Genomic DNA, 24,955 nt, shown 5'->3' on the forward strand with positions numbered 1-24,955 from the left:
AGTCTAATGATGGTGTACTTAGTGTAAAATACACTTTGTGCTAGCTACCATGCTGATAATTACAGGCAAACAGCTTTGAATATTTAGGATGATCTATAACAAAGAAATTAAACCTAAATCATGATCTTTAGTGTTAAATTATCAAGACGATGGGAGATCTTACAAGAATAGCATAAATAAAAACACATGTATGAGTATATGTGAACAAAACGTTTTTTGACATCTTCCTAAATTAGGGAAGAACTATCAGCATGTAAAGAATCACCTCATCTTTCCACATTTTTAAACTGTAAAAATTAAATACTGAACAAGGATTATTTCAAGAGAAATGCAGAGTTCGGTTGCTTAAAAAACCGAGCACCACAAACTGCAGAATTATTCTTCTAAAAGATTGCACTAAGATAGCCTTATTTCCAGACAGCTTATGAACAATAAGACAACTGAACACTGCCATGCAGACTCCTGAACGTACAGGATAACGAAATATATTTCATGCAGGATGTGTTGCATATGACACCAGTTTTAATGAAGTGTGTGTCCTTAGAGACTGAAGCACAGATAGACCAGAAAAAGTACAGTGAGCTACAGCATGACTTCAACCAATTAGAGCTTTCTCTAGGCTTTATAACAACTTCAGAAAGAAAAGCTGTAATTGGGGGGTTTGGAACTAGTGAAGGCTTCGCATGAAGAAAAACAATACTACAATCAAAAGCAGCAATTAAAAACCAAGGAAGAAATAGCCACTTTGTTAGACGAGTATGGAAGGAATGGCACTGTTGTGGGTTGCCTCTTTTGTAAACAGCTAGATGTTATTCACTAGAGTTTCTCACCACAGAGTTTATTGGAAAAATGTATAAATTAAAGAGTACAATTAGCATTTTCAGCAGTTAAAAGCAAACTTAAAAATCCAAAATGCACACATTGCTGAAAACATTTGAAAGTGTTTTTCTCATACGAAGAAAATTCTTCAAACCAAGTTCATGTTATAGCACCAAGCATCTAATCATAAATACAATACATGAAAAACCATTGACAAATATAGTAGCTTATAGTTATGCTTACATCTTACTATGCATTACTAATGAAAATAATCCAATTAGTTTATCTCATCCACTACAGCCACTGAGGTAGCAATAGTGACAGCCCACCATGTAGCCTGGTCTCTTCAGATTTCAGAGGATAAGCAAGGCTGCACCTTGTCAGTCCTGTGATGGGAGACCTCAAGGGAAATATGTCAGCTACTGAAAATGGAGAAGGTGGACCAGTAGATGGTATACTTTCCTCTGGACCAAAATTTCCAAACCAATGCCCCGGTATGCTGACCAGATACATTGTGCTGTAAAAGGTGCCATGACATCAAACCAAGGTCCTGACTACATGAACTGCGCCTACTGGAGTGTCATCTTGATGAATGCTGCACTTCAGAGGTAAATGAAGTAGGTCCCCTTTATGTCTCTATATAAAAGTAATTAAGGATCCTTTGGGATGAAAGCAGTATATAAATGCAAGGAATTATTGTTATTGTTGTTTTTCCCAACACATAAAGGCATAATCAAAAGAAGACTGAAAGGGAAAGTAGATCACCATAACTGAATTATATTTATGATCTAAAGCAATTGAGAGAGCACTCCACTTCCTATTTTATAGACTCATTAATGTTTCTGAGTCCAATGTGATTGATTAATAAAAGCACAAGGCCTGACCCAACAGTTTGTCAGTAATTAACTAATTGAAATTTCCCATTTTATCCTTTTAGTAATGGCGCTGATAAAATGTCAGCAAATTAATCAAATGATCAATTTAATGTCCAACCCACGTGATACAACATGTGAAATAATTGTGTCATCTACCGTACTGTTGCAGTGCAAATCCAGATTTATGCTCATTTCAATAGTAAACAACAATATAGGTAAATTCCTTCCATTTTTTCCCTTCTAACTTTAAAAGTAAATGAAGTTCCATATTATGGCTTTGTGTTTTTCAGTATAATTCCTAAGATGAGCAGCTAATTAGAAAGAAAACCACATACATAAATAATCGTGAAATGTCTATCCTCTACTTTCACCCGCTCTGTTTGGAACATAAACTGACATTTATCAACTGATTCATTTACATGCACATACACCTACACAGAACAGAACGCATGTCTTCTCTTTGCATTCCAACTGCTTAAACAGACATTCCCTGACAAGCAAGACTAGCCCAACTCACTGCTGGAAAGGAAACTGAATTTCCACAGACAGATGCACAGAACTATAACACCAACTCAATATTCTTTTAAACTCACAACCTGACAATTTCAATTCTAACTTGCCTTTTACTATAAATGACACAAAGCTACAGTTAAGTTAAATTTGTGAGGTGATGGACAGCAAGATTATAATGGTTCAGGGCGGAGGGGGGGGGGGTGGGGGGGTGGAGATTGCAAACATGACCTGCCTGTGAAAAAAAAAAATCTGTTATCATTTTTCTGGCTTGGAGGTATGTCAATCACTGTCCTGCAGTGGAATGGAAGCAATCTGTTACCTACCTCTCTGAACCAGCATCGTGACCTCACTTCCTTTCGGGCACTTGCTCAACATGTCCACCACTTGATTATGAGTCAGGTTCTGGACATTCATCTTGTTCACCTCCACTATAATATCCCCTTCCTTCAGGCCTCGGCACCTGGGATAGTCAACGATCTGCTTCACCCTCTGGCCACCGCCTTGCGGACTGTCTGCAATGGTGAAACCAAAGCCTTTGTCTCCTTTCTCCATGTGAACTGTAATTAGCTCGGGCTGAGTTGCTATAGAAGATGCCAAAGTAACTACATCATTCGGGTAACTTTGGGAACTATTTGAAGCCACCTCAGCGGAGGGGCTGTAGGGTCTCGGTTCCTTCATTCCATTGACGTTGACCGTTTGGCTGCCATGGCTGGATGGTGACTCATAGTTTTCTTGGCCATTGACAATGATAGGCTCCTTGTCCAAAATTGCCACCGATGTTACCAAGCTGGTGTTGGGGTCATCGGGGTCAAAGGGCAGAGGATAACCCCGGCATAGTTCAAGGTCCACCATGGAACCAATTGGGATGGACTGGAAGATCTTCACAACCTGAGCGTGAGTGTATCCCAGGACACAGGTGTCATTTACACTCACAATCACGTCGCCTACAAACAGAAAACAGTCAAGAGTTACCATGTGCATTTGCAAACAACTTAGGAGGTCGAACAAGTCTGATCTTCACTTAAGTCATGGTCAAAATGATATACTGTCTAAACTATTTGAACTATTTTAAAATGTTACATGTGAACATCTGTCCCTTCTGTCAATCGCATCATAAGAAAGGATGACAACAATTATACAAGGTGTCCCATTAATATCTCATACTTTTAGATTTAAGCACAGTTATACCTTTGACTAAATTTTATTTTTTGTCTTTTACAAAAAAGCTCTTAAAGAATTGGATGACAGATGTGCCAACACGAACTAAAACTAGTTGAACTCTACTTTTAACATGACAGTGCTGTTGCTATCATAGATTTTATAGACGGGAATTACGCCACACAGATCTTCCATTCTGTAATACCATTCTCTCCTGCATTAAGAAGGTTCATGAAATGGGAAATAGTCCATCTAAGCACCTAAGATTAGAACAGAAAAAAACTGCAGCAATAGGACAAAGCCCTAAGAAGTCAATCGGTCATCTTTCAGCAGAATGTGGTTCTGGCAGAGCAAGTGTCGCTTGTATACTTAATCTGTAACAGCCTTTGGGCTATTATACAAATAAATGTGTTGGGTATAAATGGGACACCCTATAGTTAGCAATAAAAAAGCAAGTTCTTCAGAACCACAACGCAAAATATTTAAGCAAAGACCCAAAGGAACCCACCTGTTTCCATTTTCCCATCAAGAGCAGCAGGCCCATCCAGAACCAAACTTTTAATCTGAAGAAACTCGTCGGGCTCATCCCCTCCCACCACAGTGAAGCCAAACCCTCGGCGGCTCTTTTTCAGCTTTGTGTGAATGAACAGTCCTTTCAGCTCCGCAGGATTTCTGGTGAAGAACGGTTTTCCTCCTGGAAGGGATAATGTGCCACATTTATCAGCAACCATTACATGACTCCTGATCCCGCTGACGGCATCCCCCATTCACAACAATGAATTACTGACAACACAAACAGGACAAGTAGAGCTGCAGATAAATTATGTTTATTAAGGATAATTATTAGCAGATGCATGTCTGACGGACAACTAAGATTGGGAGGTTATGTACACTAACTACTATTTCTGTAAATGACCTGCAGTGAACTGTCCATCCACCTGTGATGATAAAACATAATTGCAATAATTTCACATTAATTCAACAGGAGGTGTCATTTAGTTAGACCCTAAAGCAGGGGTGTCAAACATAAGGAGCCCAAACCAGGATAGGTCTGCCAGGCTAATTAGTCTGGCTTGAATGGCAGGTTTGTTCAGAGCCTCGGCCGGGATTTAATTCACACTTTGTCTGAGACTGCACAGCCCACGCACAAGCAAGCAGGGTCGGTCATGTTACCATAACACACAGTCTCATACACACAGCGCCCCCTGTAGTTCTTCATCTCTTTCCAGGTGCAGGGACACTTCCAGCTTGTCAGGGGCGTGTCTTTGTACAATAATGGCATGTGTTGGGAGGGATCGGGGGAAGTAACACTGCGTGTCGTGCCCTTATTTTCTTTCTTTAAACTGCGCCTGCTAATTTTTCTCTGTGGCTGAACCACCATCTCTCACTGAAACTCTATCTTGTGGTTTCTTCATTGTCACAAAAAGATATTTCTGAACATGGTAATAAGGGCAGCATAATTAAGTTACCGAAGAAAAGAAAAAAAATAAAGGAAAAGAAAAATCAGTCACATCATGTGGTTCAAGAGTCACATCATCACTGGCACTGAATGTATCAGTCCCTCAGGAAACTGAGGATGGCCATCTCTAATCCCAAAAGCCTCCTTCATACAGAACATTTGAGTCGTACACTTTACCATAAGACATTCATATATTTCCATGCACATTTATTTTCACCAGTAGTTGAACAATATGTTCTGACCATATTCTTTTCAGAGATATTTATGCAGTGTACAATAATCACTACGTTGTCTAAATATGGGGTTTCAAATAAATTCAATATTGTTAAAAAATATCCCGTAGTCAGAGTGCTATGAGCACGTTTTGCTACATCTAATGAATATGCAATGACTGCTAAGCGTATTTTGAAGGGAGGTAATGTATGCTGTTGTAACAAACACCAAAAAAGTAGAAAAATAATGCTAATTAATGGTAGTGCAGGATAATTTATAGTACGACCCACTTGGAGTACATTCAAATCATATGTGGCCTGACATAGCAAAGAGCTTGACAAGGGGGTCAAGGGCTTTACGCCCTTCCAGGCAACATCAGCAGTACAGTGCACTGTGAATTTCCTCAAGAAACTCCCCCTGGGTGACAAAGCCAGAGGCGTTTAGCAGGAACAAAACGACTGAGGTCTGCCATTATGTAACTGACAAAAGCTGAACTTTTATACTGTATTTTGTGATCCATGTCCATCTGACCAGATAGATCTATTACCAGTCTTGCTCTTAAATTTGACAGATGTAACACTGAACAAGGCCACAAGGTCCTGTTTGCCTTTTTTTACCCACCTCCAAACCCATAAAGGAAACAATACAGAGACAAGGTTTTCATGCGGCGAATCTCTCCACAACTTTTCGGATGTGTGTCACCCAATACTTTAAAATACGGACGGGTGGGTAAAGTGTAAATGGAAAACAATACAAAAACAATGCAAAACTAGGTGTTTAAAGGATCGTGGGGAGCTACGGTGTACAGAATATAGTATTAAAAAGGCACTGACTTTTCACACCTAGCGGAGGCAGGGGTGGAGGAGGTTCTCTGTAGGTTTCTTGGTGGTTTGTGGAATAACTGGCGAGAGGGGCACCAGCAGAGGAATGTTCCTCTATCCATTCTGAAAGAGAAGGTCCACATTCCTGCGTTTAAAGACTCACAGGCTTCCCCGAGCCTCTTGGAGCTACTGGAGTACTTGTTAATGATCACATTCGAAGACTGTGCACTGCTTAATAACTGGCAAGCTGAACTAGATCATGTGACTGCCAGAACAAAACAGTCCACACTAAATATAAATGCCAAAGAAAAAAACCTGTCAGTCCTTCAGAAGACCGCAAATTCTGCACATTATATTTTGTAGAAAGAACACTTCAAGAACTTATGCTGGCTTGATTATCATGGCAAAACAATTATGTTAATGTCAAAAAATAAAATATTAATTTTAAGAAGTAACAAAATACCAATTGAATATGAATGCATAACATGTACATAATTCTTACAGTATATGTACCATGAGATGAAAAATTGTTGCAACACAATGAAATAATGTTTAAAATATTAAGTACATCTTCCATTTATGATTGGAAACGATTTGCCTTTAATGCTTGAACAGTTACTCCTGGCGACTAATACTGAGTCAAATGTTACAGTTATGTTCACTTAAAAGCAGCTCTCCGTGCTCTGGCTATGGGTTCAATTCCGGACCTGGGGTGCTATCTGTGTGGAGTTTGTATGTTGTCCTGTGTGGCACTGGGTGCTCCGGCTCCCTCCCACAGTACAAAAAAACACTTGCATGTTAAATGGCTCCTGTGGAAAATGAACCTGTTATGGTGTGTGTGCCCTGCGATGGACTGGCATTCCACTCAGGATGTATCCTGGCTTACACTCGTGTCTTCCAGGGATAGGCTCTGTCATCCCCATATCCCTAAATTGGACAAGGTGCTTCAAAAATGGATGGAAGTTCATTGAAACAAGCTCATATCTCATATGAAAGTAGTAAAGTAGTAAGTAGGAAAACAAAAATGTTAGTTACATATTTTAGCTCAGTTATTTATTGCATTTTGATTGTTTTAAAATTGTTTAGAGCTGTGAAGGCTTTTGGAGATCAAGAGGTTTGTGAAATTGTTTGTGATGCATTTCTCTAAGACTTGTAGGTAAACTTTCTGCTCATTTGAACTAATTTGAAATTTGAACTTTAGTTTAAGGCAGACATGAATTCCAATGGCAATTTCCAGCACCACAGGCTTCTGGCCAGCAACAGCGGGCGACATAGCACGGCTAACCCGGGATCCTCCCCACCCATTCCTCCAGCTGGACACCAACAGTGGGGACACTCCCTTATAGCGCAGCCTGAACTGAAATATGTAGCTGGCCATCTACCTGCTGTAGGAGGCATTTTGTGCTCCAGAGGAGCTGCTTGGAAGCCCCTCAGGATTAAAAAAAATGTATTGTTTTTAGCAATTCTCAAAAAGACACATACCAGATCTTATTCTGCAATTAGACAGTCAGAAATCATTATTCATTAAATCAAAAACTTGAACTGGTTTCTGTTACTATTCAAGTTTGTTCACCAAGATGAGCAACAGCTTATAACTCTCGGGGGCAGGGGATGGGGAGGTGAGTATTTTTCTTATCAACCACTGATATTATATATATATTCTTCTGAATTTCGAGTGTTTTACAAGGAACACTCTGCAGAGAAGGTAAAGCTTGCTGCACAACCCCCAACGTGGTAAATAGTTTCTGTTAGACGCTAACTAAACCTGATGGCAAAAACATGCGGTGATATGAAAAAAGAAAGAAATGACGCCATGCCTGGCATAGGAAACGAACCTCGAATGTACCGCTCACCTTCTGGCGGCTGCTGCTGTTTTTTCCTTTTGGCTTCCAGTATGGGATTCTCATACTGTGTCTTCCTGTTGATGTGGCTGGCGGCAAGAGAAAGACATGAATTGAGACAATGATAAATTGGTATGCATGTCGCCTGACACCACTGCTGGTGCTGAAGACTGTAAAACCCTCCAGCACTGAAAAACAAGGGCAGACAGTGACTTAACTAACAGAGCTTAAAGAAATACATATACAGAGCATCAAAAGAAACATATCACTTAATAAAGACAGCAATGACTATTATTACTATTATTAAGTATCATTCTTGTAGCAAGTGAACTGACATGTTATTAAACAGACGTGTAAATTCATTATGCTGGTTAACATTTGTCATCAACAGGCCATGTGAAAATCACAGGCTAGCAGGTTGTGTGGCCACCATTTGAAGCAATAAGGCTTATGTACATGTATATGTACAATGCATGCTTTTAATGCTATCATGTAGGATTAGAGCCCGGGCAAGAATGCATGTTCACATGTGAGCTCATCCCACAATAATTCAGTGGGGCTCAAGTCTTCAGAGAAGAGCATCCATGTTAACCACCACATTTTCAACTTGCAAGAAAGCTGCTGATACACAGGTGCCATGATGACGCGCATGTTGCAACATCGGTATGAGCTCAGAGGCATGGCGGCAAGTAAGGTACCAGGACTTGATCAGTAAAACGCCATGCAGTCAAACATTATGAGTGGAGTTCTACAGCAATTAGACACTCCCGCCTAGCAGTGTAAATGTATAAACATTTGACTCTGACTGAAAAGTAGGTGGCCAAGCTGGAGAAGAGTGTAGAGATGCTGTGGAGTATCTAGAAAGACCTGAAAGACCTGTTAACAATCTATAGACCCTTTCCTGAAATCCACTCTAGACTGCAGCTTGTACAGTAGTTCCTCTGCCTAGACCATCACACTAAGTCCTCTCCACAGACTGGTCTGTTGTTCACAAGAATTAACATATTGTTCTGCGTATCTGTGCTACATTCACCGACCGAGGCGGGTAGTGCAGGGCTGTGGACACAAGTCCTTGATTTTTTCAGTAAATTGGCTCCACTACAAGTCCACCTAGCATTTCTGTGTCTTGTTGTAAGTGGGGCATTCATGTTTCTTTCACTTTTTCCTTCTTGATTTTTACCATGCTTGACTTTTAACTCATTAAACTATGTGTCCAATCAACTCTGATTAATGAGGTTACTCAGTGCTAACAGTCAGAGTCACCTGGATACATCACAGTCATGAATGGTATTTTAATCAGAATGATACCAAAATATTTATTCAATATGCCAAATGTAGATACTTTTTATATATCTTTTATGAATACTTTTTATGTACCCTAACCCCTTTCTCATATAAGCAAAACATATAAGCATTATTACAAAAGTGATTTCTTTAGATGCTCAGTATATGCATCACGTGCTCATTCCACATTCATGAAATGAATAAAAGGTAGTATTTTTCTCTAATTTTGTAGCAATGCAATACATTCAAGAAGAAAATCCTGGAAACCCACATTGTCTGTGACCCATGAACTGAACCGTGTAACATGGAATTAGAACAAGCTCAAGCATATCAAAGAAATTCAGCAAATGTTTATATGATGCTGCTATTGTAACAAGTGGAATAATAACAATGACAATACGCAATATGTGATTACAAATATCAAACCATTTAAAGATAATCAGTATCTTTTTGACACTAGATCTCAATGCACCCTTTCAACAATGCACACAAAGGGCATTATAAATACCCATCAAAGTTGAAAACTTACTCTACATAGTAAACACCATATACTGGGTCATCTATTTTTTCCCATCCAGCTGGTAGTTCTGAAAAAGAGCAAAGAAAAAGGGAGGATAAGCTTCAAATAAACACAACCCCAAAGTGAGGTTTACAATTTAAAGCTCCCTGCTGCTTGACCCTTACAGCTTCTGTCAAGGTCAACTCTTCGAACAGTTAAACCCAATGGGTGTGTGGAAACTAGGCAGAAACGTTTCTCATTTGCCAAAATTAGTCAAAGAGGAATTCTTCTTAGGATAGGAACAGTGGAAAAAAAAAGCTTCTAAATGTTTTAGCAACTGGACACATGATAGATAACACAAGTCTCAACAAACAAAATGTGATTGATACATTTCATTGACGTTTATCAGAATATTCTTGGCTTCTAAACAAGAACATTATGTCTTATTCTGAAAAGAAAGAAAAGTGAAAAGGCCTGCAACATGGTACTTTCAAGAATTATTACAAGTACACATCCACATTGTGTCCTTAGAAACCTAGCCCGATGATACTGATATCCAAAGGTTTTTTATAGAAACAAATGTAATTTTGAACTATAAACGTCCATAAACGTTACATGACTTTCCAATCAGAATACAGCAGCAACACCAAGGAGAGTTCACAAGCCACTGTCTCACTGCAGTTGAATGAATAAATAATTCAGCTGTCTTTCACCGACTCCAGAAGATGCCAACTGCTGTATAGGCGATCCAATCAAAATTGCACATACTTCGCCAATTTTACATACATCTTCTTTTCTTATGTACCTGTCCAGGAGCTTACACATAAATTAAAAATAAGTGATTTTGTACTATTTACCCTTTTGTAGCTTTTTATAATGCTATTGGGCAAGGTTTATTATGATTACTCTGACATGAAAAAATACATTAAACAAAACATTATGTGAGTGATCACACTTTAAGCCAGCTGGGGCGTTGTCATCATCTTTATATAATAAAAAGTAGCTATGATGTTTTGCTGCAAAAAAAATAATCATGCAATAAGCTGGTACAGATTTATCACTGAGACTATAACCTTGTAGCCTGTAACAGGAAATGGCCTTGTCTATGATGTTTAGTTTCAGTGAACATAATTATTTAGTACTGTATAGACTCTATAACTCTGTATAATTTACTATAATGAGCCTTTGATTATGGTGCTTTCTTGCCTTTGGGGAACATATATTTTAAAGAAGGAGATTCTATTTGTATTAGCAATTAAATTAATTCCTTTAAAATGGAAGACTTAATATGTAATAGCAGTAACCATTTATTCAAATTTATATATGCCTATATTGCCAATCGACTATTTCTGTTGCTTAACAATTTAATTAAATGTAGAACATGCTTTACTCCTTCACGTAAAGCATGCACACAGCCTGCTTTCAATTTACAGGTGATTAAGAGACATTATCTAGCGACAAGTGTTTCTCCTCTTCCTTCCACATTGTTATATTAAAAATGGCTTAGAGCACTCCCAAATACTGCAGGCTACAAATGAATAAAACAGGAAAAATACTTCTGTTGGCCGTTGGTAGTTTTCACACATTACAATTCCGTTATGGAGAAGCTTTGTGATTAACTCTGATTTAACATGATTCCTCCTATTATCTCTATTATAAAGTTTACCGTTATCAATTCACATCAATTTGTTTCACTGGTAACTTTGTCTATAATCTACCGTTGTTAACAGGTGAGAGTTCCTGTTATTCCACACATTACTGATTATGAACTGTTAGATTCAGCTCTGTAGGAAACTTGTCACTGTATCTACAGCTAAATTTCTTCATTTAAAATACTTTTTTTATTTTTGTACATTTTGTACTCTTACAATGATTATAAGTATGGAAGACAATCCTACCATGAGCCACACTTGGATACTGAAAATCATATTAGCATAAAAAAGGTATACAAGTATATAACATACAATATAGTTCACAACAGCGGTGCATAAATTGTAGCAGTTTCCTACAATCAAGCAAATTTGCGCCTTCAGCCATTTGAAATTATTTGATTATAAATTATTTTAGATTGCAGATTTAGAATTTGATTTTTCCTTTGTCCACTTGTATTTGATTTCACATATGGCACAAGAATAACAAAAACGCTTCTTGCAAAAAGCTTCTCTTAAAATAAGTAGCACGTTCATTAAAATATCATTGTGTTTTGTTCAGAGGGGAATTTGGAGACAAACTACCCATTAAACTGTTTGTAGTCCATTTTTATCTCTTCTATATCTGGTTTCCATTTAAAGGGAAAATGCTGTATGCTTAGACATCTCTTACTCCCCAGGAAAACCACGGTAATTGTGCTTTTGTGTTGTTTCCAATTTCACAATCAATTATTATTGACTGCTTATATCTAATCTGTCTGAAATAATAGGAGGCAACTGTCCAGCTGAGAAGCCACAGAGCTAATAAGAAATTCATTCCACCGAAGTGAAACTCAAAAAGCAAGAAGGTATCTGAATTTGCGATTTTTTCAATCAGTGAAAGGAAAAATACACTAATTAACAACACCATATCAACACATTTTCAATGGACTGGAATATCTACTAAACATAAAAAGAGCGAAAGTGGCACTTCAGAAGTATTCTTCATTCTTGACAATAAAATTATAAGCAGGTAGTTTATTCATTTTGTTTCTGTTCAAAAATGGTACACCAATATGAAGGATAATGCAATGCACCCAATGTGGTCATTTGTCCCACAACTAGTTTTTAGAAAATTCCATAAAGGCGGCAACTCTTTGTTCACTTTTTAAAAGTCACACTAAATTGTTGATTACCACACAATGAATGAGGGGATAATGGATTCAAATGAAAAGTACAGTGGTAAAGTATAATGTAGCCACAGGTAATGCTAAGTTTTGATAAGTAAAAACACATTAAACTGCAATTTGAGTCACTGTCTCGACTGGGAAAAGTATTTTAGCTTGTGTTTTGTTTTTACAATGTCAATAGCAAGTATACACTAAAGCAAATGGCAAGCTGAAGGACCACACATTCTTTACTCTGAAAAACATGTTTTTCAGAAGAGTTTAAATTTGCAGAATTCTGCAACATGGAAAGCAATTCAGATATGAGGTGCACTGAAACATCCGAAAAGAGGCAAAGGAGAGTACACTCAGCTGCACAGAGCACAAGAATAGCTGAGCAGGTGGCTGTAGCATCCCTTGAGGGTGGAAATCAAAGCACAAAGAGAGGCATGTTACTTTACCTAGCTCATTGTCCAGCTCCTCAGTATGTACCCCTTCTTCTCCAAGGGAAAGACCGAAAATAAACAGAAGAGACAGGAGAGAGAAAGATTCAAGTACAAGCACCCAGCAAAGAACCCGCACCAAGCAGCATTTAAGCATAAAAAAGAGAAAGATGTTGTGCAACTTATTTAAAAGGAACAGAACATGCATGCAAGTTTGTCATAGCTTAGATGGAAATTATACCACCTCATGCAACACATCACCTGTATGCATCTAATTGTGCCACACAAGTAGTGAATGGATATTACAAATAACAGTGAATGTACAAGTAGATTTTATCAAGCTTCAGAAATTGTTTTTCAAACTGCCATAAGATGGCACTGTCCCTGAGGTCTCAGATACAAAAGCAAAAACCTTCAGTTATAGCAGGAGAGCACGAGAAAAAAAATCCTCTCTACAGCAGTCTATTTCCAAACCAATCCTAGAAAAATGAGCAGGTACATTTAATGTAAAAAAATTGAAATTCTTCACTGAATTTGTAAATAAAAACATCTATGTTCTACAAAAGCATATAAAAGCAAAGTATTCATAGTTCCTAGTTTCTCTGTGGAAGTTAACATCCATTTTCCTGGTAAGCTATGCTGAGACTCAAAACTACAGCCTGCTTGAATTTTATCAACAATTTTGTTCCCAGATAAAACCAGACCATCTCAACAGGTGGCAGCCTCTAACAGCACAATCTTCTCAGGTACTGCTGTACTCACTTTCCTCTCTGAAAATAATACTGCTCTATCTTGGATTCTTTTGTTAATGAGGTATTTTGTGACACTAGGCAACCAAGCTGTTGTCAGTGTAATTAAGCTGATGCCTGCTGCTTAAAACATCTTTGTGTACTCTAACATTCAAGATCATTTCACCGGTTAATTATCTGTCCTCTTGGTTTCGCAAAGGCTGCTGTTGATTTACCATGGTGCACAACCAGCCATGCAATAAAGCAGAAAATAAAATCTGCTTCCACTAACAAATAAAGTGCTGTATATCCTGTAAGTTTTCATTGTCTATTCAAATTCAATTTCTGTCATACTGTATATAGGCAACTACAGGTTGAACCTGAACATAGGTTAATAGCTTACAAAGCCTGTGGGACAGTAAAAAATAGGGTTACCACCTTACCATAGTATTTCCTACACTCTGTTATTCTTTCAAGTGGGCACCTTTTCTGCAGGCTGTTAAGTGTTTTATTTAGGCCCCTTAAGAATACCTGAACTGTTTGTTTTGAAACTAGTGAGACTCAAGTGTACCACCTACGGCTAACAATGCAAAACCAAAAATTACACTACTGTATTAAATACAAAGGAGAACATGCCCTACCATCATCTTCACACTCCTCTAATGGTTTCTGAGGCTTCTCCAGGCACCGTGGATCTATCCAAGATGTTGTTTTTGTGTTGTGGCTAAAAAAAGGTACAGATTTAGAATTGTTTAAATTTTGTTCTCCGATACACTAAGCAAGGTCTATTTTTATACACATTTTATAAAATAATAATACACTTTATTTTATATAGCACCTTTAAAGGTGGCTTCTCAAAGCATTTATGAAAATGATATAAAATCAAAACATGGTCCCCACCCCATACATGCAGCATGATTTACATTTTTTGTAGTCCCAAAAGTCAAAGTGTAATTCTCAGGAATTGATTGTACAAGCAGATCACGTTCCATTTGAAACAAACAGGATCTCCAATTAATGGGGACTCCATTGGAGCAGTGAAGTGAAGAAGAGTGAAGTGTTTGCCAAAGCAATTATACTGGTTTGAAAAATGTTTCTAAATCAAAACTCAGTCCCCGGTAAGTACTGTACATTAGAACAATAACAAATAAGGCCATTTGGCTTGTCTAGCTTTAGTTTGTTTCATAGTTAGTAGCTAGTAACTGATCCAAGAAGCTATTTCTTGAAAGAAGGGTATCAACTTCAACAAGTGTAGTGTGCCATACTCCCAAAACTCTTTTTGAGTTGAATCTCCTGTTCCTGGTTTTAAAAGCACTTCTACAGGAAAGCAAAGAAGGTCCCACACAAGGGAACAACAGGTTGAACACAACCTCTTCCTTACATCTTTGGTGTTGAAGTGATTAAATATCCAAGGCAAAAAAAAGATGTACAGTACTAGTCTTCAACTGGAAGTGTCAGGATACTGATTCCCTTCTGGTCTGAAAAGGAAATAATTCAAGCCAACTTAAGTCTACGACAGTTGAAGAAAAAGGCTTGTGGGGAAAAAAAGAAAGTTGCACTGACATTCCGTTCTAAAGATTTTGCTATTGGTCTGGCTATGAAAAAGTGACAGTTCCCTGCAAAGCAGTCAGTCCCCAGACAGCAAGGCCCCGCGCAAGAACAGCGGCACGTACTCTATGAAGTAGACCTCCCCGTTCTCCGTGTACGCCATCTCCCAGTTGTCCGGCAGAGGGCCGAGCTCGTCCTCTTCAGGAGGGTGAAGGTGTGGGTGCGGCTGCTGGGAATTTTCCGTGGTTGACGCAGAGGTGTTGTTGACAGTGTAGGACGGGGCTTTTTCTCGGGAGGGGTGCAGGTGGACGGCGGGCAGCTCGTCGTGTTCACTGGAGTCTCCTGTGGGGTGGGGAAGAGAAGCAAATAAACCGTGAACGAGACTGCACTTTCCCGACGTGGCTCATCCAGGGGACAAAGAAAAGTGAGGAGAAACCTTAAGTGGACTCAATTTATATTTCATTCATCTATTTAATCCCCTGTGAGCTGGAAACTGTGGCCAAAAAGAAAACTTGAAGCTGGCAACATGCCTGTGGCTTAAAATGCAAATAAGATTGTGGGGCCTATTTCAAATGTGAGACAGCAATTCAAAAGTCAGCCTCTCCCAGCTGGACCACTGTTTCAATTCCAGACCTAGATTTTAGTCACGAAAGAACATTGACACCTTTGCTGGCACTGCCTCGGAGCAGCCAGGATCTGGAATGACAAAGAGAATCAACAATATCTCACCCCTATTAGGACTATTCTGAAATACATTGGCAAAACAGAACAAAGGGAGCTCAGAAAAATGCCTGCCTTCTTTCCAAACGGAATAATCTGAGCTCCTTTTTTCAGGCTTTCGCCTTTTAAAAAGCACTTGCTATTAATTTAAAAAGATATCAACAGCGCAAACAGTACTGCGCAGTGCAGAATGTACAAGAATGTTTGCAATTGACCTACCTTAAAAGTGAGTTGTTATGTGAATTCTCAAATTCATGTGCTTTTTTGGTTTGAAATTTGAATTTGGGTGAAACTAAAGCATAGAAACGCACTTCAGTGGAAAACGTTCTCTGTGTGGAAGGGTCTTTATAGCAGAAAGACACTCCCCCTAACACAGGAAGCCAAGGGGGTTGTGACTCCATTCACAGATGTCTTGCTTTTACAATACACACAATGAAAGTAATCCATTCAAAGGGATTTCAAGAGACGTTATTTAGTAAACATGACGCTCATAATTTATGCACTCTGGTCATTATTGGAGTATTTTATTTCTACACAAAGCTTAGTTTGTCTTTGAAAGTTTTGAAAAGTATATTTAAACTGATATTTTCAGGCAGACCTCTATCAATACTCAACACAGTGAAACACTAAAGAGAACCTACAGCTGTCTGTCTCTGGCCTGATCTTTCTTACAGAAACTGCATACCTTAGATGTGAGCCTCAGCTACACATATAGATATAATATATAAATATATGGATGTGTGCTTGTGTGCTACATTTCTACTAACCAAAACACATTATTATAGGTGGCTAATATAGTCCTAATAAATGAAAGGATAACAAGTAAAGGTTTATTGCTTTTAAAATGTATTTCAGACAAAAAGATCTTTAGCCTCTTCAGTCTTTCCTAGATAAATTTTCTGAATCTAAAGAAGGTAAAGAATGCTTGTTACATCTGGGGGAATAAATATATACCAGCATCTCCATTGTCATTTGAAATGACCACGAGGACAACAGGTCAAAATGTGCACCTTTACTAAATGTTTTAGCAATCAAAATAAAGGTGTTCACATACACTTCAGTATTTTGATCAAAATCATTTTTTCCCCCCAGCTTTTACTTATCCCAAATGGAAATTAAGAAGTTCTTTCAATATCAAAATGTATGCTTACTCTAGAGCTATTTTAGCTGTGGTAGAAATGGGATATCTGGGATAGTGAAAGGTGAGCCAAAAGTCAACTTATTAACTGATCCTTTATACATTTCATTCATACAGTATATCGCAGACCAGTTTGAATCTTCAGGAGTTCTAGAGACTAAGCAAAAAAATTTTTAAGCTAACCAAAGAACTATCCTTTGAAGCCATTACTAACCACCTTAGCTGACAAGGAGGCACCTATAAGTTATGGCATCAGTTGAATAAAAATCTTAATTAAAAATCCCGCTTAAGGGTTTCTTGAGTTTAAATGTGTTGCACTCGCTGAAGAAAAAAAAAACATGTAACTCTTAAGGCATGTGATACTTAAAGGGTTTGTGCAATCAGGTCCTCAAACATAATGAGCTTTGAAATTGGACATGCATATGCAGCCAGGTGGCACTGTCATATATCTCTTATAAAATGATGTGAAAGTAAGTCTCAACAGCTGCACCGATTTACCTGTAAAACTACTGTTCATTTCAGGCAGTTCGTCATCATCTTCATTCTCTGTGTGCTCTATTCCAGCATTGTGCATATCATTGTAAGACTTGGTCCGTTTAGGGGTTGACTGTTGGGAGCCAGGCAGGCTGTCTTGCAAAACATCGCTGGTATTCACTTTCCCACTGAGGGGCTGGCTCGGAGGCTTGGGAGTTCCATAATAGTTACCTAGGCAACAAGAGGACATTAGCATGTAAAAGAGAGGTAATGGGGAGGGCTGCTTTTATAATCACCAAGTCTTTGTACACACAGAACAAAAAGTAGAAAAACTATTTGCTTGCTGTATATTTTTTGGTGGAAACAAGTGCAATTTAGTAATGATTTTTTTACTCCAAATACTGTATCTAGTCATGTAGAAATTTCCACTACGACTGAAAAGTGGTTTTGTTTAGGAGAAGTGAGCATGTAAAATCAAAACAATAGCCTCTTGCTTTGAAAAACAAAACTTTAGCTCATTACATTAGAATTTCAATTAAAATGCCTGCTCTATTCAGCTGTCTCAAATGGCAAGATTATATTTAAACAGGCATTTTATGAAATTACTAAATGAGATTCAGGTTGCTGGTGTCCAGTTGGAAAAGTCACACACATGCACGAATATTAGAGCACACACACGCAAACTGTAGTTGCATAATCCCTTATTCCATCTGGGACATTACCAGAGAGTTTTAAAACATGAACATTTGCTTTAAGAAGGATATGAAATATTCTTCAAAATTGGGAAAGGAGGCTTTCAGAATAGATCAGAAACCAAAAATCCAGAAGAAAAGAGAAAATTTTTTAAATTATGCAAATAACAGATACTAGCAATCAATCTTTACACAAAAATAGAAACAGGAAATCCAGTACTTGTCAAGTAGGAAATCAAAGTATTTTATAAAATTTAGTTTTAAGCTAATATGCTTGTGATATTGAAAAACAACACAGCTGTTTGTAGAAGGGCAGCAGGAGAACCGTTTTGGCAATGGAGAGAGCATATTGATGTCTCCTCCTAATGTCTACTCCTCCTTGTTCACAGATGCAGGATTGTCAATACCTTCTCTGAAGAAGTGTTAAAACTAAATGATCAAACATTCAGAGAACAATGACAGAATAGGAAGCAGGAAACAAGATTAAAATACCCAGCAGTGGTATCAGCTCAAATGATAAACGTTTTATTCAGCATAGTAACTGTGACAGCTAAAGTCATCCAAAATTTTACAGACAATTTTATAGACACAGGTGCACAAGGAAATCGAATGTGTTCCGTTAGAAAAGCACTTAGTTAAAAGTGATGCGAGAGTGCACATCAGTTCAAGAAATACATTAAATAACATTAATTAAAAAGAAACCCAGCACTATTGATGCCAATCTTTTCCTTTAATCTGTATTCCAGTTTGCAAACAAAGTTGAGTGATAACCTCCAACCTTACCCCTAAGGACCCAGCCCTTATTAAAAACAGCTTGGTCTCCTCCTTAATCTAGTCTTTTCTTAACAGATACACATATTAGTGAGCACCTTTGATTTATTATTTAATTACCGGGAGTACACACATTGAAAAGGACCATTTTGTATCATTATCACTGAGAAGTTGGTAAAGGAAAAGAAAAGTCTCAGCAAGAAAACCACAAAATGATTTTAATCAGTTAAGATCTTGTGAGTAAGGGGAAATATTGTGAGTTCCACATGATTTTAAAGTGCACATTTTATTTAAATAAGACTGAAAAAATCCCCAGTATCTTGATTCTAAAGCCTCTAAAGGATTCTTAATCTTCACTCTTTGGTCTGAAGAGAAAATGCCCTGCATGTTTCACAGGAAAGTTGAATTCCACATTGACTAAAAACCTGGAATCATTTATATCTAATATCAATTGTCAAGAATTAGCTCAAGCAACTCATTAAAAGCTTGAACATAATGAAAACAAGGAGACCCCGTGTCTCTTCAGTACCTGGAGTGTGGATCACTGCTCTAGATATAATTAGTAACTTTGTATTTATATAGTTCTTATGTTAATGGTTCCTTACATTTATATAGCACTTTTCATCCAAAGCAATTTCCACATACAAGGGGACCCACTTCATCCACTGAAGTGAAGTGTCCACATAGATGACACAACAGCAGCCGTTTACTGCAAAACTGATCAGGAAGGACAGAGAAAAACTGCTTCACATTTGAATTAATTTGTAACTATACGAAGGCTAGATCGTACGAGCTGGCCCAGAGTGGAAAATGCCATAGGATCTTTAATGACCAAGTAGACAGGACCTCTGTTTAACTTCCTATCTGAATGATGACTTACAGTGTCTCCAGCCACCTTACTGCGGTATTAGTTGAGAAATTTTGTGTCAGAGGTATACAACTGCAACAGCAAACTTGTTTTTCTGAGAGGTTTACCTTCCCACTACTGTTGCAGCCCAACCTTGCTAGTATTGTCCCACCCCAACCTTGCTGAGCTTCCGAGATCCCATAAGATCAAATCAGAAGCTGGTAGTACTGTCATCACTATCCATTCATGCAGACTAGCAAAAAATGCTTAATACTTCTCATGTAGCTGAACAACTACAGTTCCATTCTGATACATGTGGTTATTTGTCTACAGGCTTAAATATTAAAAAATACTAATTCTAATTATCGAAGAAGCAAATTAATAATTACAGTATATCCTCAATTGCAACTTAATTGTGTTTAGTCTTAATTCCCAAATAATGATTGAAAATAATTTATTGTCCAGTCTTATTTGCACATTTAGGTCTTTGTGAACACAGTTTCTTATTCATAAAATGCATTTTTCCAGGCGCTTGTGTCATCCACTCAAGAAGCAAGCCTCAGTCACTCAGTCAGTCTCCAGCCCTGCTCGGCCCCGCGCCAGTACCAGGTGGTAGCTTGTAAGGCTGCTGTCTCACGGCTTGGTTCCGTCTCGGCTCAACAGAAAGGCCAAAGGGAAATAAGTTGCACCATGGGGGTACAGGTCAGGTTTGCCAGTGTGAAAAGGCAAAAATTGAATTAAAAGGAAAATTGGGCAATCTACCTTGAGCGAACAAAAGCTGGAATTTAGCCAGGACATCAGGTGCTGATATCCTTATCTTTCCAAACAACATCAAAAGGAAAAAGAAGGGATTCATAAGGGTGTGCAGCTGATTTTGCAGATTGGACAGCTTCAGTTTTCAAAACCAAACACTTCAGAGTTCTACTAAACACTTCAATCTGTTCAAAATAGTAACCATACACTGGCTACTGCCATCAGAAAAACTTCACGTTCACCCCGACAAAATCAAGGCACTGTACACTGAACAATCCCGACAAAAATAAGTTTTTCATTCAGCAAGATTTACACCAGGATTTTCCAAGATGGAGAAGAAAGACTTCATCACAGCCTGCTATAAATCCTCTCACCAATAGTGTGGAGTTTTCCATAAATCTGACAACAATTTCACATGTGCTATAGTGTTAAACTGTGTCAAAAAGTGTTATCTAAGACAGCAAGATGTAAAGGGGGGGGGGGGGGGACGGGACAAGATTACAGAGGACAAAAGGTTAAGAAACTGAAACATTCGGGAAGATATTTAACAGTACGATGGCATTACTAAAATGCACTCAATTAAAAATGTCAAGGCATTAGAATGATTTTGAGTTTGCAAAATTAAGGGCTGTAATCCCAGACAAAAGCTCAGAATACACTAACTAGTATATTTTATTTTTCCTCAATAACATCTTGCAAAAAGAACACCAAAAATTATATAAGGTTATAACTGATTAGATGTGATGAGATTTTTTTACAAAAAAGGAGCAGACATTATTAATAACAATCCTTTATTTAATCAGACAGGTCAGCTCAGAACAAATTCTCATTTATATATTAGTCGAGTGCATGTTCTAACATTGCCGAATGTTGAATTGTACTTCAGAGACATGTTAAATCACACTTTAATTTGGTTTCAATTTCATATGAGTGAGTTAGGTTTTAAATCACTCATTGCAAAATCAAATCATTTAAAGAGGAAAAAGGTCAAAGCTTCAAATGGTCTATGATTTTTAACTATGTCCTACAACAATTTAACAGGAAACAGGGAATTGAAAACTCATACAACCTTAAAATAAGGAACTATGCACGATTATGTTGTACAGTCACAACAAAAGACAATTATGCTGTCCTCTAAGCATGTTTCAACCACAGGGAATAATTTAAATTCATCTTAAAGCACTGCATATCCAAACCTACAGTGTTTGAATACACACACGATAACACATTTTACCTTTAGGTAAATACAGTGTCTGTCTCGTCTCATTAACGATTTTGTTAATTTACAAATTATCTGCTAAAAGGATTTTAAAAACAGCTTTACAAACAATGTAAGTGACAATTACTTATCAAACGGTGAGGCAAAGACTTGCTGCAAGGCTGAAAAGCATGACTGACTGATGAAGCTGTGGCACTAGGGAACCACTGGAATTACTGTCAGAATGGAGAAATATGGCAGTAATTAGGGGATGGAAATTGGGTTTGGAGAACGGTTTTCACTAGTCAGCAGAAAGTGCAATGGCCCACAGGTTCTTAGGAGAAAAGGAAAATAGTCACTGCGTAGCTAATTAGTGAAGCTGGAGTATGCTCTCTATGGACCAAAGTGAAATAACAAAAGGAAAACATACACCAGTGGAATTTTTATGCACAGTAAATTGGAACCACATGGCTCAAGTCAAACTAAGCTTAAAGGGTCCAAATTGCTCCATACTACAAATCCTACCTTGAAGAAGTAAGGTTGTTTCCACCCAAAACCAATATTTTACACACAAATGCAACAAAGTTTTTGAATGAAAGAAGGCCATAATTCCCAACTAGCTCATTTGATTTTAGTAGCTTATTGATCCGATTTCATTCTGCTGTATATTGTCAAATTTGACAGTATAGTTGGATATCTTGCTCTATATTTCCACAAACCTTGCAGAAGGAGATACTTTACTCTTATCTGGACTAATTTCAGAGAAGCAGTATTCTTAATATAATATAATTTTTTCCAATTATTGGACAAATGTAACATAATATTCCTTGATTTCAATTCATCTCTCGTAAATATACAGTATATAAGCATTCTGTTTGGCAGTCTTGATTGCTTCCTCACAAGAAGAAGACACCTAGGTCTTCTATATACACGTAGGTATGTTTTTCAAACTCAGCATTTCTCATATTATATCTATAGTGTATTTTTTAACTTCATATATCTGCATGTAACATGGTACACTTCTTTGTATTAAGTGTAATATGTCAGTTGTTTTTCTCAGTCTTAAATTCTAAATATTTTTGAATATCCATTGCTTTACTCTGTTTTCTAAGTGTTGGGCCTTTTTTTAATTTCCTTGAATATGTACCATTTGCAATTTTAGACATTTTACATTAGGAACATTGTCACAAATCTTCTGCCGTTGCATGCTCAAATAACTCCAACTAATATGTTGAATACCTTTTTTTTAAATTCATGTTGACAAGCACCTAGAATCCTACTGTCCTACAGTTGATCCTCTAGCTTAGTTCTTTTTATCGTTTCTGTAAATTTTAATGTAACAGATGTAAGACTATATAAGAATATTTTCTAGTATACGTATATTTAAGCAATAAGGCACAAGAGGCCGTGCTATATCGTGAATACAGTCACAGTTAAAAGGTGTTGTTAGGCCCAATGCAAAGCAAAGCTACTTTTCTGGAGGGGTGTTATATTAGTAATATTTCAGTCATCAGAGATATAGTCTTGAGAGATTGAAGAGTTCTGCAAATGGCCAGTGAATAATTTCCCTACTTTTTTAGGTAGAATTTGTAGGATAGCATTTGGAGATTTCACTTAGGTATAGATGTCAAGAAAATCACTAGCTTACGCTATGCTGAAGAAAATAATGAATGAAAGTACCTGTTAGTATGCAACCTTACAAATCAAACTTACCTTCATATGTTCCAATTTCTAGAAGGGTCCCACTACCCTGAAGGTCCAGAAAGTCCTGCACAGACAAAAAATTATAATCTACTCCTGGGACCTCTCCTTCTCTTGGGGGCCGGGTTGTGCCTGGGGAAAAAAGATATAAAAGATAAGAATACATTTCGGCAAGGCACCTACTAGGAGATTAATTGCAGAATATTCGCATTATCAAACTGGATTCTTTACTTTTTTTGGTAACCTACAGTTTATTATTTTTTTTAAAAAGGAAAAGAAAACAGGCACAATGGAAAATGTATCAAAAGAGCTCGTACACATAAGCAAATTAATGAAGTTAATATTAAAATGCTGTTAACTAACATTCCAACTGACTTATAGCATTAAAACCACTTAGTGAATCATTAAATAGAAATACACAGGGACTGGGTCTCAACTCAGAAAGTAGACTAGTTACTTGTTTTCAAAAATTTGCAATGACGGAACAGTCTCAAATCACAAGAGCAAACACACTAAACACATCTATATTACATATATTACAGAAAATATGGGATGATTCTCATTAAATCCATCTTCAAGGATGTTTCATTTTATTTTGGTATACCCAATTGAAATGTCACTTCAACATTCCACAATGTTCCTTCTTCCAGTCACGTATCCATTAAGCTTTAGCGAGCATATTAAGGGATAACTCAGAAAGAAAAAGCTTAAATAGACCAATGCTACTTGGTTTCACTGGGAACATGGTCAATGCATACAAGAAAAAATGAACAGATTCTTATGAAACCCAGAAGGATTTGGATCTACTTTCCTGGTATGGCACAGAAATTTTTAATGGTGCAATTGAAGGTCAAACTTTGCTTTGACCATACTGGACAGTGATACACATACTTTTTTATTGTTATTAACAAATACTTGGAGTGCTTTACCTACAGCCCTTAGTTTAAAACTATAAAGAAATGAAATTTTAAGTGCTCCCTAAACAGCTTGCAGCAAAAGCAGATTGATTAATTCAAGAAAAAGCCAGAAACATGTTTTAAATGTTTTTAATTGGAAAACTCAATGAAGTGAAAGAATTAGCAAGAGAATTACACCTTAAAACCTGATAGACATGATAAAAATGAACTCTACAAAGTATGGTTTCCATTGCTAAAAAAACACATAAGAAATGTTTAGTCTTGCAAATGACTACCAACATAATGTGCTAACGAGATTATAGTTTTCATCACACTAGTTTAGGGATCATTCAGGGAAATGTGTTATAACACTGTTAATGTTAATTAATGTGTATGTGCCAAAGGCTGACAGATCTTCTTGAAAAACTGGTGGGTGCTCTTCAGAATACAAATCCCTTATTTGCCCTGTGATGACAATCCTGCGTGAGGGTAAAGAGGTTAATTTTATTTTCTTGCACACCACCCCACTGTATGACTCTTTTAATATACTCTTGGAAATGAATCCAGCTAAAACACACAGCTTCCAATTAGATTCTCAAAAAGACAGAAGAATTAAGCACTGTCTAGTGCATCTTCACAGAACCTCTGCAACTCTCTGGTGCTGCTCAAAATATTTCTTTGCTTTTATGTAGAACAATCAACCTTACGAGGACAAATCTTTCTGCATGAAACACCATTTACAGCCTGGTTCCTGTCCTCAGGGAGCCCGG

At 37.5% G+C, this 24,955-nt stretch overlaps 1 protein-coding gene across 12 annotated transcripts in view; it reads right to left on the minus strand.

Moving 5' to 3' along the window:
* Positions 1–24,955, minus strand: part of magi1b (membrane associated guanylate kinase, WW and PDZ domain containing 1b) — a 188,087-nt gene that overhangs the window by 28,726 nt on the left and 134,406 nt on the right. For 7 of the 12 annotated variants that reach the window (XM_088916187.1, XM_088916182.1, XM_088916186.1 and 4 more), the window contains 9 exons: positions 23,302–23,421; positions 17,352–17,558; positions 15,121–15,337; positions 14,089–14,171; positions 9,513–9,570; positions 7,694–7,788; positions 5,871–5,981; positions 3,874–4,059; positions 2,531–3,151 (listed from right to left, as the gene is read on the minus strand). In XM_088916187.1, coding sequence (XP_088772313.1) covers positions 2,531–3,151; positions 3,874–4,059; positions 5,871–5,981; positions 7,694–7,788; positions 9,513–9,570; positions 14,089–14,171; positions 15,121–15,337; positions 17,352–17,558; positions 23,302–23,421 — 1,698 coding nt within the window. Of the gene's footprint in view, positions 1–2,530; positions 3,152–3,873; positions 4,060–5,870; positions 5,982–7,693; positions 7,789–9,512; positions 9,571–12,737; positions 12,777–14,088; positions 14,172–15,120; positions 15,338–17,351; positions 17,559–23,301; positions 23,422–24,955 lie in introns of all 12 variants that reach the window. The other 5 variants (XM_088916189.1, XM_088916188.1, XM_088916184.1 and 2 more) reach the window with 3 other exon arrangements.

The sequence above is a fragment of the Atractosteus spatula genome, chromosome 5, assembly GCF_055471065.1.
Source record: "Atractosteus spatula isolate fAtrSpa1 chromosome 5, fAtrSpa1.hap1, whole genome shotgun sequence".
NCBI lineage: Eukaryota > Metazoa > Chordata > Actinopteri > Semionotiformes > Lepisosteidae > Atractosteus > Atractosteus spatula.